This window comes from Fundulus heteroclitus, chromosome 21 (assembly GCF_011125445.2).
Source record: "Fundulus heteroclitus isolate FHET01 chromosome 21, MU-UCD_Fhet_4.1, whole genome shotgun sequence".
Lineage (NCBI taxonomy): Eukaryota > Metazoa > Chordata > Actinopteri > Cyprinodontiformes > Fundulidae > Fundulus > Fundulus heteroclitus.
The window spans coordinates 4,922,119-4,936,264 of NC_046381.1; the positions used below are offsets into that span (position 1 = coordinate 4,922,119).

A 14,146-nucleotide genomic window follows, 5' to 3' on the forward strand; every position below is an offset into this window, starting at 1 on the left:
AGGCGTGTATTTCATGATCATCCTGGTTCTAATCTCTCTGGACTTTCTGGTTGCATGATAGAAACCTGCCGACACTTTTCGTGGTTGCTCTGTTTCTGCAGCTCCCAGAGCAACATGAGGGCAACCCTCACCCGTGCTGTACGTGCACGTTGTCTACAAAAAAATCCCAGCCCTCCCATCCCTCTCCCCACCTCGCCGAGCTCCCAACACTCTGCAGCACAAATTGGATTCCGCAAGTTTCCATGCCTGCAGCTGGATGAGCGGGATTACAAGTGGAAATCTCAAGCTTTGGGGCATTTTTTAATGCTCCAAAGTGTCTTAGTAAAAGCAGCGAGCGTTAATTAGAGACGCAAGCGTGCCGCAGAGGGACTTTAGAGTTGCACTTTAACACAACCGTTAAAACAAAAAACAGGTTAATGTTCGACGTAGGAATCGTCTAAAAAGCGAAAGTCCAGCTACACCCAGGGGTCCACGTTTAAATCTGGTATTGCCAGCACAAAATAAACTGGATATACATTCAAGTTAACGTTTTACGAGCCCATTTAAAAGACAGGTGTGGACCTAAAGGCTGTGCAAGCAACTGTTTAAGCTTTAATTTGTATTTAACAGCAATTCTGCCACTAATGAGGAGGTTTTTTGCAGCAGCCAGATGTCAATAATGCATAACAAATGGATGCTGTGGTGAAGGGATGTTCATGCTGAATGAATCTGCGTTCCTTTGTTAGAAGAACATAAAAAAACTGGACATGTGGAGTTATTCTGATGGTGACGGATTTAAGTGCCATTAATAAACCACATAATCCTTAATAATGTTCACTGGTTCTAGAGCAAATATGGAATAAAAAAATATTGTTTCATATATGATATCCGATATATATGGTCTGATGTAAGCAAATAACTAATATGCAGTAAAAAATGGTCTCAAATGATCTTTGGAGGACACAAAGAAGGACTATAGCAACAAATGAGCCTTTAATGGCTTAGTTAGTATAATTATGCAGTTTGCAAATGATAGAAGCTGAGATGTTTTCACAAGAGTAGTGAACTCAACACGTAACAATTTACTTAAAGCAAATATCTTATACCACAGGATAAATACTTTGATTGTCTGGTCATGGTAAAGCATTTGTTTTCATTATCCTGAGAATATCAGAAAAATGAAAATAGAAATGTTTGTAATATCTCGTCTTCTAGGGTGCAAGATAAGTTAATTTTGTTTAATTAATGTAGCTCTAATCTCTCTATCCATCTATCTATCTATCTATCTATCTATCTATCTATCTATCTATCTATCTATCCATCTATCCATCCATCCATCCATCTATCCATCCATCCATCCATCCATCCATCCATCCATCTCTATATATATAATCATGTTTTACTGCAGGATAAATGTATTGGTGTTTTAAAAATGATAAATTTTATTGTTATTTTATACCAGAGGTTGCCCCTGAATGTTACTTGAATCAAATAAGAGATCCAGCGGTTATATAAGTTCATGTATCATAGAATTTATGTGTTAGATTTTTTTTATACTGATTGACTAGCTGAGGAGTGACGCTTGGACAGGACATGAAATATAAATGTTTCATTGTAAATATGAGACTGACCTACTGTTAGAAATTCAAATTCAACCACCGTGTTTCCATTTACATCTATCTCATTGTTGTCCACAAGAGGGCGGTATATACTACACTGCTGCTCTGACGATTAAGCTGATGTCTGCTTAGGCTTCACACATCCCACCAGAACTGCTCCCATGTGCTTTAATTATCTATATATCTATATCTATATCTATATAGATAGATAGATTTGGTGCAGACAAGCTGACTTTGTCCATACTCAAAGTTACATTCTTAAGGCTGGGCATGAACCCTGCTTTGAACTGTTTAAATTCAATGTCATATTTTTATTATTATTATTTTTTTTTTGCTAGCTAAATGTAAATAATTTTTTTTTAAATGGTTTGAAGTAATTTTTAATCAGTTTGTGTATTTTGGGTGCAGATAAATGCTGTGTATTAGCTTCAGCCTGATGCTTTACAAGCCTTTTAATGGCTGCAGTCACCGTGGAAAAACACCCATTTTGCCGGTTAAACTGATACTTTGTTCCCAGTTAACATCGCCCAGCTCACAGCGATCGGGCTGCATGCGTGCCTGAGTTGTGCACGCTGCGCTCTTGGCCTCAACAAGCTCTGGTTTGGCTGCCGTCCTGCGCTGCACAGCTGGGCCCGGTTGTGTGGGCCGGCTACCCGCTCCCCTGTTGTTCTGGGTTAGATAATGTTATTCTAGAGAGAGAGCTGGCTCTGCTGCCAAATCACTGCATTAACCTCAGTCTTTTCCAGCATTAACATTTTTGTCACTCTCACGTTTACAAGCCACCACAACCGCATACAGATGTAGGAACATGCAAATGCCTCTCCCCGCGTGTGCTGAGGCCTTCGAACCCAAAGGAGAGGGGTCCATGTTTATGTTTAGATGATTATCTACAGCAGGTCTGATCCACGGGAGAAATCTGATGATGGGAAGCTCAAAATCCTGGCAAAGGAAGCGTCCCCTTAGTGCGGGAAGGTCAAAGCACAAGTACACTTCACATCAGTTCATAACTCACATCTGCCTTAAAAAAAGGACCACATTTTTACTATCAAAGGCCGACATTCTTAGGAACAGTCAGTCGACCGTCAGACGGGAAGGAAATCCAGAATCCAGATGAGCCGCTCCAGTACGTCTGAGCTGCCAAAAAACCAAAGCTTTTTAATTCAAATCAAAACACAAAATCTGATAAAATCCAAATGCTTTCAAAGCTACTGTCAACAAAAGGAGGATCTTATTTTGAAATATCTAAATATATTTGCTGGTGAAGATTCTCAGTCATCCAGGTCATGATCAACCAAAAAAAAAAAGGGGTTAAAAAAGAAATAAAACAACTGGACTTCTATTCTGAAGCTGAAGACGTTTCGCTCCCCATCCAGGAAGCTTTCTCAATCCCACGTCTGGAGTCGTGTGGAGCTCCAAGCTTTATAGACCTTATAGGCTTATAATACAGCGGGGGAAACCCTGGGTAGGGTTAGGGATTAGGTTTAATAAACGTTCTCCATTTCAAGTCGCCTCATAACGCTGAATTGTTCCTGAAAGTACCAATAAAATGTTAGCAACGCTTCAGGACTGTATTTGGTAAATTCAGGAAAACAACGGCTAAGAAAAGAACCTTCAAATACTTAAAAAGGAGCTTTTACGTTTAAGAAAAGTACCCAACAAAAGTCCACCGTTATAAAGTCACCTGAGGAATATTTCTAGGATTAAAGGACTGATGTCTCAGCAGGATCTGGAAAAACTAATCCATGCGTTTATCTTTAGTAGAATTGATCACTGCAACGGTGTTTTCACAGGTCTGCCTAAAAAGTGGATCAGACAGCAGCAGCTGATCCAGAACGCTGCTGCCCGCGTCCTCACTAAGACTAAGAAAGTAGAGAACATCACCCCAGTTCTAAAGTCCTTACACTGGCTCCCTGTATCTCAGAGAATAGACTTTAAAATACTTCTGTTAGTCTATAAATCTCTGAATGGCTTAGCCCCTAAATACATCACAGACTTGTTATCAGTGTATCAACCCTCCAGACCACTCAGGTCTTCTGGCTCCAGCCTGCTCTCCAGAACCAGAACCAAACACAGAGAAGCAGCATTTAGTTCCTATGCTCCGCTTATCTGGAACAAACTCCCTGAAAACTGTAAAAGTGCTGAAAGCCTGAGTTCCTTTAAATCAAGATTAAAAACACATTTGTTTAAAATTGCCTTTGACCGTTCTACTTAAACTGTTTTAATGTTCTTTTTTGTTTCTACATTCTATCCCTACTTGCTTTCTATTTTATTTTCCAATATTTTAATCATGTAAAGGACTTTGCATTGTCTCTGTACTGAATTGAGCTATATAAATAAATTTGCCTTGCCTTGCCTTGGCTAAAATCACACAATCCTAAAGCCCCGCTCCTAAAAGTAGCCAATTTATCTGGGCAAAGTTCCAGGAAAGTATCTGGGCTTCACGATATTAGAATACTTTAGCATTGACAATAATAATGGCTTCAGGTGGAATATAAACCTTTCCTCTCTTTGTGTCTCTTTGACCTTTAGCATTTTGGGCGACATTTGTGTCCAGTATGAGCGTCTGCAGCCGTGAGACTCTGTCCGACCGCCTAGAAATTACATTACGATGAAAAATGGAAGATCCTAACACTCTGAGTATATTAGCCAACAGTTACTGCCCTCCAAACACCAGATGGATGTAGTTCCACTGAGCTCCACACGGCGTCAACACATCCATCTGGACTCGCTGACATTGGGAGGGATTCCAACGCCACATAAAATGGATGAGCCAATCAGGATCGCCGGGCGGGGTTTTCGTAGATATGACCAATCAGAGAAGCGGCAACAATGGCGACTCGCAGCGAGGAAGCAAGCGGTAATATTGACGCTGCTATTTCATCAGTGTTGTCCAATCTACTAAATAATATATATCTTTAGAAGAACACCAGAGAACGGCTTTGAAGGCTTTTGGTTGTGGAAACGATGGTTTCGCCCTTCTCCAAAAGAGCTTGTAGTACGTCAGTAAAGATGATGGACAAGTGGTTTATCCAATCATATAAAAAGGATTTTTGATGAGGTCCCTCCTTCTGAAATACATCTCTAGTGGAGCGACTCCAGATGGAATAAATAGATACGAAATACAAAAAACTGCCCTTCAAAACAACTAAGGTTTGAATTCTATTTCATTTTTACTGGCATGTTTTATTTCTGTATTTGAAGCGTTTTATTGTGTTTTGTAGCAGGTTTCTTAATTTATATTGGTGTATTATTGTATTATTACTGGGAAGCTTAGAAAAGAACCAGGTAGGTCCTGGGAAGAGAAACCTGTAAGTTCATGCAAAATAACCTGTAACCTATGGAAAGGTATCATCTCTATTATGCAGTCTTACCCTTGTTTTATACACAATCAAATTTATATGCAAATGCTTTGCTTTTCCACTTGGAGAGGCAAAAATCTGGAAGGTCATCTGGCGCAGCTGTGTGCATATAAACTATTAGTGTGAGATTAATTCTGCCAAGCAATCAAACTGGCGAGCTGTCCTGGTTGTAAAACTGTTAGTGAAAGTATGTTTAAAACTAGTGCGTTTCCAAATGTAAATATTCATGTAATAAATAAATAAATAAACCAACAATGCTGCTACATCTGTGCTCATACCCCCTTAAAAAACACAGTAACACACATTCATGCCCGGCGTTTTCCCACCAGAACAGGAAGGTGGAAGAGTTCATGTTATTGCGTTTTAAATCAGAAGAATTACACATACCCAAACCCATCTGGGATAAAGAAACTAACATTTTACTGATACATACAGCAAAAAATGCATTTAATCTTTTGTTTTCTCTTTGCTAAATGAGGCACACCACACAACAAGGGAGCTTAGGTTCAAGTAGGGGAACAAGTGACAAACATCTGGAGCTAGTTGGTGTGATTTCAGCCTGAAATGTTGAATCTATTTCCAGGAAACTGAAATTAAGCTAAACGTTCCCCGGAACAGATTAACAAACTGTCCCTAGCAGATTTAGTGTGCCAATAAAAGAGCGTGAAGGACTGGAAGTACCGCTTTTTACAAAACTTCAATGCATCTTCAAAACTGTACGAACAGCATCTGGGTTCATTCTGATGTTAAATTTAAAATACGCTGCGTTAATAGCCAAAAATCACACATAAACTGACAGAAAAACTAAGATCTGGTTATTATTTTAAGAGTTCAAAGGTAAAAATGGGCAAAATCAAGTAAAACCAAGTTTAAAGTTAGGATTCTCAGCAGGGAAAATCAAAGCTTGTCCACCAGCCCCGACCTTAAAATCCAAAATGGCCGCTATATAAACATTAGAACAGCCACAGCCATAAACTGGCAGCTTGTATCTCATTAAATATCCCTGCACACCATCTACTGAATTCAACTACATGTATCTAAATAGAATAATTACCATAAGGCCACCGGGGTGGTTTCGGAGCCGGGTGTTATGGGGCATCTTGGAGAAGCCGCAAAGGCTGCGGGTTTGAGACTCAGTGTGTCACTCTGGAAACCCTGAGCAAGACCCTTGAGCACAGATTGCTCTCTGTGTGCCACTTACTGAACTTTGCTACCAGTTGTATTCAATGTAATGTCAGTCCAAATTCAACTGTTCAATTTCTTAATATTGCAGTGTCAGGCTCAGTAGGCTGGTCGTCCAGACTGACTTACGCCATAAACACGGCGAGAGTAGAGCCCAATTTCAAAGGTAGGGGAAGGCGGGACTAACAGGGTCAGTGGAACCAGGTTAGAACCAATCAGATAACTACGAATATGATGCAAACTCCAAGCAACACGTTCTGTTTTAGAGCCCGTTGTTTGAGGTTTTAAAGATATATCCCGCTCATTCGGGACATAACAAAGGGCATCGTTAAAACGTCGCTACGTTGCGGCCGCCATCTTTGACGGTTATGGTTACAGAAAAGTGGTGCATTATGGGTATTTCTGACGCACATCTTGCGGTGTGATTGGTCCAGTAAATTTAGGCTGGAGAGATTAACGGTCTAATTTCTTTCAGGGCCGTTAACTTTCAGCGTAACGGCCCATTACGCTGGCGAGAACCCTGGCAGTGATATAGAATGTGTCATATTGTTGTGATTTTCCATAGAAAGTACTCTCTGTTCAGTTTTCTTAGCTGTGCATCTTTCTTGGATGGAAACATTGATGGCGCTATTGCTGCGTTTAACTCTGTATACCCTCTGTTTTCTTTTCCATAGAAAGTACACCTGGCCCAGTGTCTAGCTGTTTGTCTAGTAATGGACAGATCCACTCACGAATCTAAATTCTGCAATTTGAAAACATTAAAGGAGCTATAATTAAGACATTTACTGTAAAATCAACTTAAATCATTCTCTTTTCTCACCTGGGATGGAAGTATCATTCCCTATAAACAATCAGTCCTCTCCATCAACAATGCCTTAGTCAAGTTTTTCTCCTTTCAGACCTAGAGGTATGGTCCAGAACTACTTTGGTTCAGAGTGTAGCCCTTGTTTACTTCCTGGTTCCTCAGCCAATCATATGAGAGTTCTCAAGGTTCCCAACACAGAGCGCAGCATTTGGTATTTTATTTTGGCAACCTGAAGACATGGAAGCCAGTAAGAGAAGTGGACCAGAAATAAAACAGAAACAACATCATGTACCCGTCCTGTGTGCGTAAAAATTCACAGCAGCAACACACCGTTTAAAAACGGCATGTTAGATTGTTGTGATTGGTAAGCTGTTGGACCGATTTGAGCCATGCAATGTTTAATAAATGTTTAAGAAAATACATTGTCAAAGAAGCTTTTTAACCCTAAGTCCAGGGTTTTCTCCGCTGCATTATAGGACTGGCGGGTCACCAAGCTCTACCAGTCTGAAATCTGTACACCTGTGAGATGCACATCGGAGGAATCTCTGTTGATGAGATGGGATCTTTCCAACAGCCACGCTTGCTGCATTCAGGTACAGCTGGGAAACTAAGCTGTCTAAATATCAAAACCCCAAAGGGATTTAAAAAAAAATTCATATTTTCAAATATGGGCACAATTTTATTTTAATACTGCTTTATTCACTGAAAATAAATCCAACCAAATCTCACTTTTTAATGTTAATTTTAGAAATTGAAAAAGAACAAGTGCATTAAAAAATGCGGGTTTGATGTCGATGGGATGAATCGGATCCGTTTGTCCTGCTAAGTGCCTTCAGATGACATTTGGACCATGAACTGGTGTTACATTAAAAACTGAACAGAACTGCCGTTTACATTAAGAAAGCACAAGCAGACAAACGGTGAAGTGAAGAAACTTTAGGGAAAGAGGAGGACCGCCGCTGCTCGCCGCTCCACTAAAGCGAGCGGTGTTTTTAAAAGGCTCACTGGAGAAAACAGGAATCCTGTTTGCTTGCGCTGCCTCACATTCCCTCTGCAGACTTTATGGGAACAAATTGAAATCCAAGCAAAAACGAAAAAGTGAGGAAATCAAGTTGGGAAGAGTCTCATGTTGAAAGAAAAGCAAATATTTTAACAGATGGGGATTTTTTTTTCTCCTGTTGTTCTTCTTGCTGTGCGGTTTAACAAGCACTGCAAAAAAAAAAAAAAAAAAAAAAGAAAGAAAAGATTTGGATTTTGGATTTTTCCTCCTTAACAGCTTGATTAAACACACAACGGGACCGAAGAGGACAGAAACGAGGATGCAGGGGGAAGATCTCTTGGTATGTACACATCTGCTGTGGAAGCAAATAAACTCTTCCACCAGCGAGACACAAAGTCAGAGATTCCAGAGTGGTTTCCGTGCATGCAACGAAACATTGTTTGTCTGTGCATCATCTCAGTGTTCTTTCTGCAGGTTTGAAGAGCATCCAGCGGCAACACCCAGCTAGTCAACATGCAGCCAGCCAACCCCCCCCCCACCCCCCTCCCCTCCAGTCCCGGCGCGCGCACACCGGACCTAAAGTCGAGCAAACACAGCTGAGCCGCTGACCCGAGCGTTAAAATAACCCGCCACATGGCCTGTATTATCTGTCTGTGTTTCTGTGTGACTCCACATAGTTCCTCGCTGACGTGACGAAGGTCCCGGACCGATTCCACCCAGCGGGGTCCGCGGTGGTCACACAGCGACCATAACAAGTTGAGCGCGTTGAGATGCAAAACCAGTGAAGTCATGACAGCGATCTTCACCGTGGGCGGATTATCCACGGCTAAAACGCACCTTTTAACCCCTTTAAGTGTATTCTTTTGTCCGCTAATGCTATCAGAACTGAGACAATCTGGGTTGGACTGGTGCGCCTCGCAGGTGACATCGTGACGAAAAGATGAGGAAACACTGAACATCATCTGGACATCAGCCAGGAAGTTAAAGCTTGGGCACTACCGGGTCATTCAGACGGACACTTTTTATAAACTGGCCTGTAGATAACAAAGGCTACGTTCACACTGCAGGCCTTAAAGGTATACTATGCAACCGGGGTTGATTTTCCAGCAAGGCTCCCCCCAGAGGGCGAAAGTAAAAGTGCACTGTCGTAAAGATGCTCAGCTGTTCTGGTTTCTCCATCAACAGGCGCGGTTGTTTTGAGCTTAGCAGACAGGCGAACGCAACGAAAAGTGGAAAAAAACGGCAGTACAAACAATGACTAACACAGTGAAGGTATGAACATCAAGCTTCCCGCAGCGCTATCTTGGCGAGGCGGCCGCCGCTTCCGCTGCCGCCGCGGTAGCGTCTCGCCAACATAAAAAAATAAATAAAAAATAAATAAATAATAATAATAATAATAATAAAACTCGATATGCTTGCATGTTTATTTGACGTTAACACGCGGTTCTTTGTTGTTGCTTTCGCGCGTGCATATAGTGAATGGCAGGGCAAAAACACATGGAGTTCTCGCCGTAAAGCGAGACCGACTCTCGCGGTGTTGCGCGAGAGTTCTGAACCTGTGTGTGCGGGCCGAGAGCTCCTGCAATTGCAAGTGCGGTATTTCCCCCACAGACCACCAGGGCGTCCGAAAAAACCTTTGTTCGACCTGAAATGACTCATTTAATCATCCAAAACGGTATGGAACATATTAATTAACTGAAAAATGTTGCATAGCATGCCTTTAATGCTCAATTCCGATTTTTTTGCGTGTCCGTTCACATTTCCAAATATATGCGACTTGTACGTGATTTCGTGTGTGAACTGAATTCATACAACTAAGTGTCCCGCATGCGCACTAGAGGACGCAATGACATCATACGTAGCAAGCGTGCTCATTGTTTGCGGAAGTAAACATGGATCGTAATGCTGCAGCGCACCTTGCGTTCTTTACGTTATTCTCCGACCGGAGCCGGCACTTTACCAACGCAATCTTTTTAAGAAGAGGAGAGGAAGAGAGACAAATTTTAGCGACGTGTGCGGCTTTACTGATACGGACTTCATTCATAATTTTCGAATGACAAAGGCAACCTTTATGTACGCCTGAACGGATCTCTTTAGCGCTCTAATGTAAAGACACACATCTTCGGCCAAAGCGGTGAGTAAATGCGTTGCCGTGGGGCTGAATGGACTTGCAACAGGTGTTTGTTACCGCACAATAATCAACCTCTTTGGCATAGCCAGGTCAACCGTTAGTAACATTTGTCAAGCATCAATGACGTGTAGGTCGGATGAATGCGACCTGGCTGTAGAGACACAGGTCGCATCTGAAAAGATCAGATACGTATCGGATTCAGGACCACATATCCAAGCAACCTGGGTCGCATTTGAAAAAATCCGATCTGTGTCGTTCAGACTGTCATGAAAAGATCAGATACAGGTCGCACACTGCAAAAAGGGAACTCAAAATAGGTAAAATCCTCTTGAAATTAGCGTATTTTTCATTGATTTGAGCTGGTAAATCAGATTATTTGCCAATGGAATAAGATTTTTGCACTTAAAATAAGAACAATTCATCTCCATCACCTTATTCCAAGTGCAGGATGTCTAAGTATCTTATTTTAGGGGTAAAAATTCTCATTCCATTGGCAAATAGTCTTATTTAGCTGCTGAAATCAAGGAAAAATATACAAATTTTACTTTACTTTACATTTTACTTACTTGTAGTTCCCTTTTTGCAGTCAATATGGGCAAAAAAACTCGGAATTGGGTCACTTCAGGCTGCAGTGTGAACGTAGCCTAAGTCAGGGTTTTAGGAGCGGTCCCTTTGTAGAGGCAGAACTAAAAAGGTGCCTGACCAAGGCGGACGACGATCCTGACCCAGTAACCCCTGCTCTGCCAGGACGAACGGGCCAAAGTTCCCACTGGAAGACGTTTGTGGAAGAAGAAGCCAAGTTCTCCCTCATATTTTCTGGTATTTTGCAAACAGAAACGCTTCTGGTAATCCAAGCCGAGCTGAAACGGGAAAAGTTTTTTTTCTGATTTGATGTTAAACACTGTATGTAAATATCTGGTTTCACCTGTGTATGAAGCGTTCGTCTCTATATCTGACGCCTTGCTGCGACATTTGGTAGGAGTTTCTGACATTCCTGACCCAACTTTTTAAAAAATCTACCTGTCAGCTTCCTTGGCGCTGGGTCTCAGAGCCTGCTAAGAGGCCGGGAAGAACTCAAAGAAGTTATTGGAGTCGTAGCTTTAGAAAAGTTGGACTAAATTACTGTAGATCAGGAATCGGCAAGGATTTGCCTAGTTTATTCATTATTATGAATAGAAACAGTTAAGTATTCAGATTTTATGCCTTCTGTATGTTTGTTAATTCCAAAAAAGTAAAAAAACAAAGCAACTGGACTTGTTTTCCGTAGTTGAAGACGTTTCGCTTCCTCTCCCGGAAGCTTTCTCAATTCAAAAAGTCTGGAGTAATGCGGAGTAACACGCTTTATACCATTGCCCAACAAAGGCCTTGCAATGGCTTAGATCACATGCAAATTCAATCGAAACAGGTCCACCCCTTAGTATGTTTGTTAATGTATGAAAGAAATCTAGTAAAGGATTTACTTAGCTTATTCCTTTGTAAATGTATAATATAGGTTTTTCTGTTCACGTACAGCACCTTGAATCGTCTTGTTACAGAAAAGAAACTTGCCTTGCCTTATAAAAGCCTGGAAGAGACCCAAGCGGAGTCATGCAGGGTGAAATCGGTCAGTAAGACTTTAGCGTGAGTTTTCAAGCGCTGCTTTGTGACTGAATGGGAAGGGAGGACCTGGGGGAGTTGACGTTTGGTGGTGCGGAGAGTGAGAGGAGGAATGTGACACCACTGGCCCACAGGGGAGGATGAGGGACACTTACAGGAATCTGTCCGATTCCCGTTGAGAACACTGAGAACATTTAGGTCAGATTTATGACAGAGCGCTCCACTGACCCTCCTTTCACTTCCACTTTTTTTTTTTTCTTTCGCTGCCTACTTGTGACGCAATAATCGCTGAAACCCTGCCTCCTTCCTCAGCGGGGGCTTTGGGAGCGATCCAAGACAAACAAAAGGCTAATGATGGATCATCTTCCTCTCTGTGCAACTATTTCCAAGAAATAGCCGGCACTTGCTTTTATTTTGAAACGCGTAAGGAATCCCAGACGAACAAATGAGGAAACTTACTGCTGAGAAGGGGGGGGGGGACGTTTCAAGTCTGCGATCCGTCTGCATATGGCTGCAAGATTTGCAGCTTTACGCGTCCATGTAGACGTGACTGATGTGGGTGTTTCGAGGCGTTTGATGAAGAGAGCGCCGGAGCAGCCCTGCTGGGCCGCAGACGTGAGGCGCATCCTGAACGGCCTGGAAAGACAGGCCGGATGCTCCGAGGAATGCCGAGGCCGTGCCAGGATCCGAGTACAGGCTGCCAGCAAATACGCCAAAGAGCAAATACTCTAAAACTGCAGCAATACCTTGCAGCCGGCCGTGATGTGTTGGCTTTAATTAAGGGAAGCAACCCCCTACGGCCTGTTTCAATCAGTGGAATTGAAATACAGTCCCTGGAGTTCACACCGAGACGGAAACGGCCTTTAAATGGATCCGTCTCTGCCTACATATAAAGGAATGCATTACAGCACCAGGCTGTCGATATGAACTTACTTCAACAGACAAAGATGTTAAACATAGATTTCTCTGCTTTCCTCACACACCAGACATCACAGATGCAGGCAGCAAACGAACAAAGACATGTTTTTTTTTTTTTTGTTGTTGTTGTTTTTTGACTCACCTCGGCTGCCGTTCTCGTCATCCTGCAAGACAAACAGAAAGAAATCCTGTCAGATAATTGTTTCAGACTGTTGTTTGGTAGGTTCTGGCTGGAAATTAACATTTTTTTTACTTTCCTGGAAGTTAGAAGCTACTTTACTGGGAATTTCCTGGCTATATTGGCACTAACATCGGTGTCGGCCATTGCTAGTCATTGTTTCAACATATCTGGCCAGTAAGTAAAACTGGGCCGATATTAATAAACAATATTTTTCTTCATCGGGACCAGATAAAGGTGGACTGCCCTCTCTGGGTTTGGGGGTCACTCTCTGATTCAGGTGGAGGAGTTCCTGATGTGTCTTGAGTAAAGCTCTTGATTTACCGGTTCCTTCACCTGCCGACCCTCACCTACGGGCCATGATGTATGCATGCTGAACGAAAGAATGAGATTCTAGACACAAGCGGCTGAAAGCAGCTTCCTCTGGAGAGTAGCAGGGAAAGTAGAGCCGCTGCTTCTCAGCATCAAAAGGAGCCAGTTTAAGTAGTTTGGGCATCTGATCAGGATGCCCCCCCTGGGCGCCTCCCCTTGGGGGCATTTCAGGACTGTGGGATGTTTGACAGACGCAGAGAAGTAATTTCATTAACGTGGTCATTTGTTTACGCTGTCGAAAGGGTATAGAAATATATATATAATATCGTAAATATCGATTATTGATGATAACAGTATCAGATATTGATATCGGACCAAAAGTATAATGGTGCATCCCAAAGATTAGGTCCACTTTCAGGGCCTGGGCTCTGGTAAGAGGGGTCTTATAATCTTACACTTCATGGAGATTATGAAGTAATAGTACTAGTACTAAGTACAGGTTATTTTTCTGGAACATTCAGGGTACTTTCTCATACCTCAGAAAGTGCTTTCTAGTACTTTCTTGAACTTAGAAAGAACCTTTTATTGCTTTCAGGGATTAGGCTGCATTATGAAACAACTAGTAACCCAGTACTACGGAACTTAAAAATATGCTTTCTAGTAGTTTTGAAGAACTTTCCGTAAATTTACAAAGGTACTTTCCTGGAAGTACACTTTAAGACCCAGAAAGTAACCTTTAAATTATAGGAAATCACTCCATACGTTCTGGGAAGGTTATCATTACGTTCTGGGTAAGAACAGCAGAGTATCTTTGCATATCTATAAAACAGTCAACTGGAAATATCAATTCATATACGGATGCATAACATTGTCATGAAAAGACAATCTGCTGACATCTAGAATAGAAATACATCATGTAAGGACCATGTAGGGTATCCCAGGGTCTCAAAATGAAGCAGAAATATAGGTTTAAACACCATCCTTGACATGTTGACGAAGTTAAATCCTGTCCAGTTAGTTGAAAAGTGTAATGCTTAAAATCAGTGTAACACAGAGGCCAACTAGCC

General features: G+C 41.9%; 1 protein-coding gene across 7 annotated transcripts in view; it reads right to left on the reverse strand.

Annotated features, from left to right (window-relative positions):
- The window catches only part of LOC105935735 (rho GTPase-activating protein 21), a 133,474-nt gene that overhangs the window by 44,744 nt on the left and 74,584 nt on the right, over nucleotides 1-14,146 (reverse strand). For all 7 annotated transcript variants that reach the window (XR_004927454.1, XM_036125446.1, XM_036125445.1 and 4 more), the window contains one exon: nucleotides 12,732-12,753. Coding sequence is in view for 4 of the 7 variants with exons in the window: in XM_036125446.1 (XP_035981339.1) it covers nucleotides 12,732-12,753 (22 nt within the window). In the remaining 3 variants the exon portion in view is untranslated. The remainder of the gene's footprint in view (nucleotides 1-12,731; nucleotides 12,754-14,146) is intronic.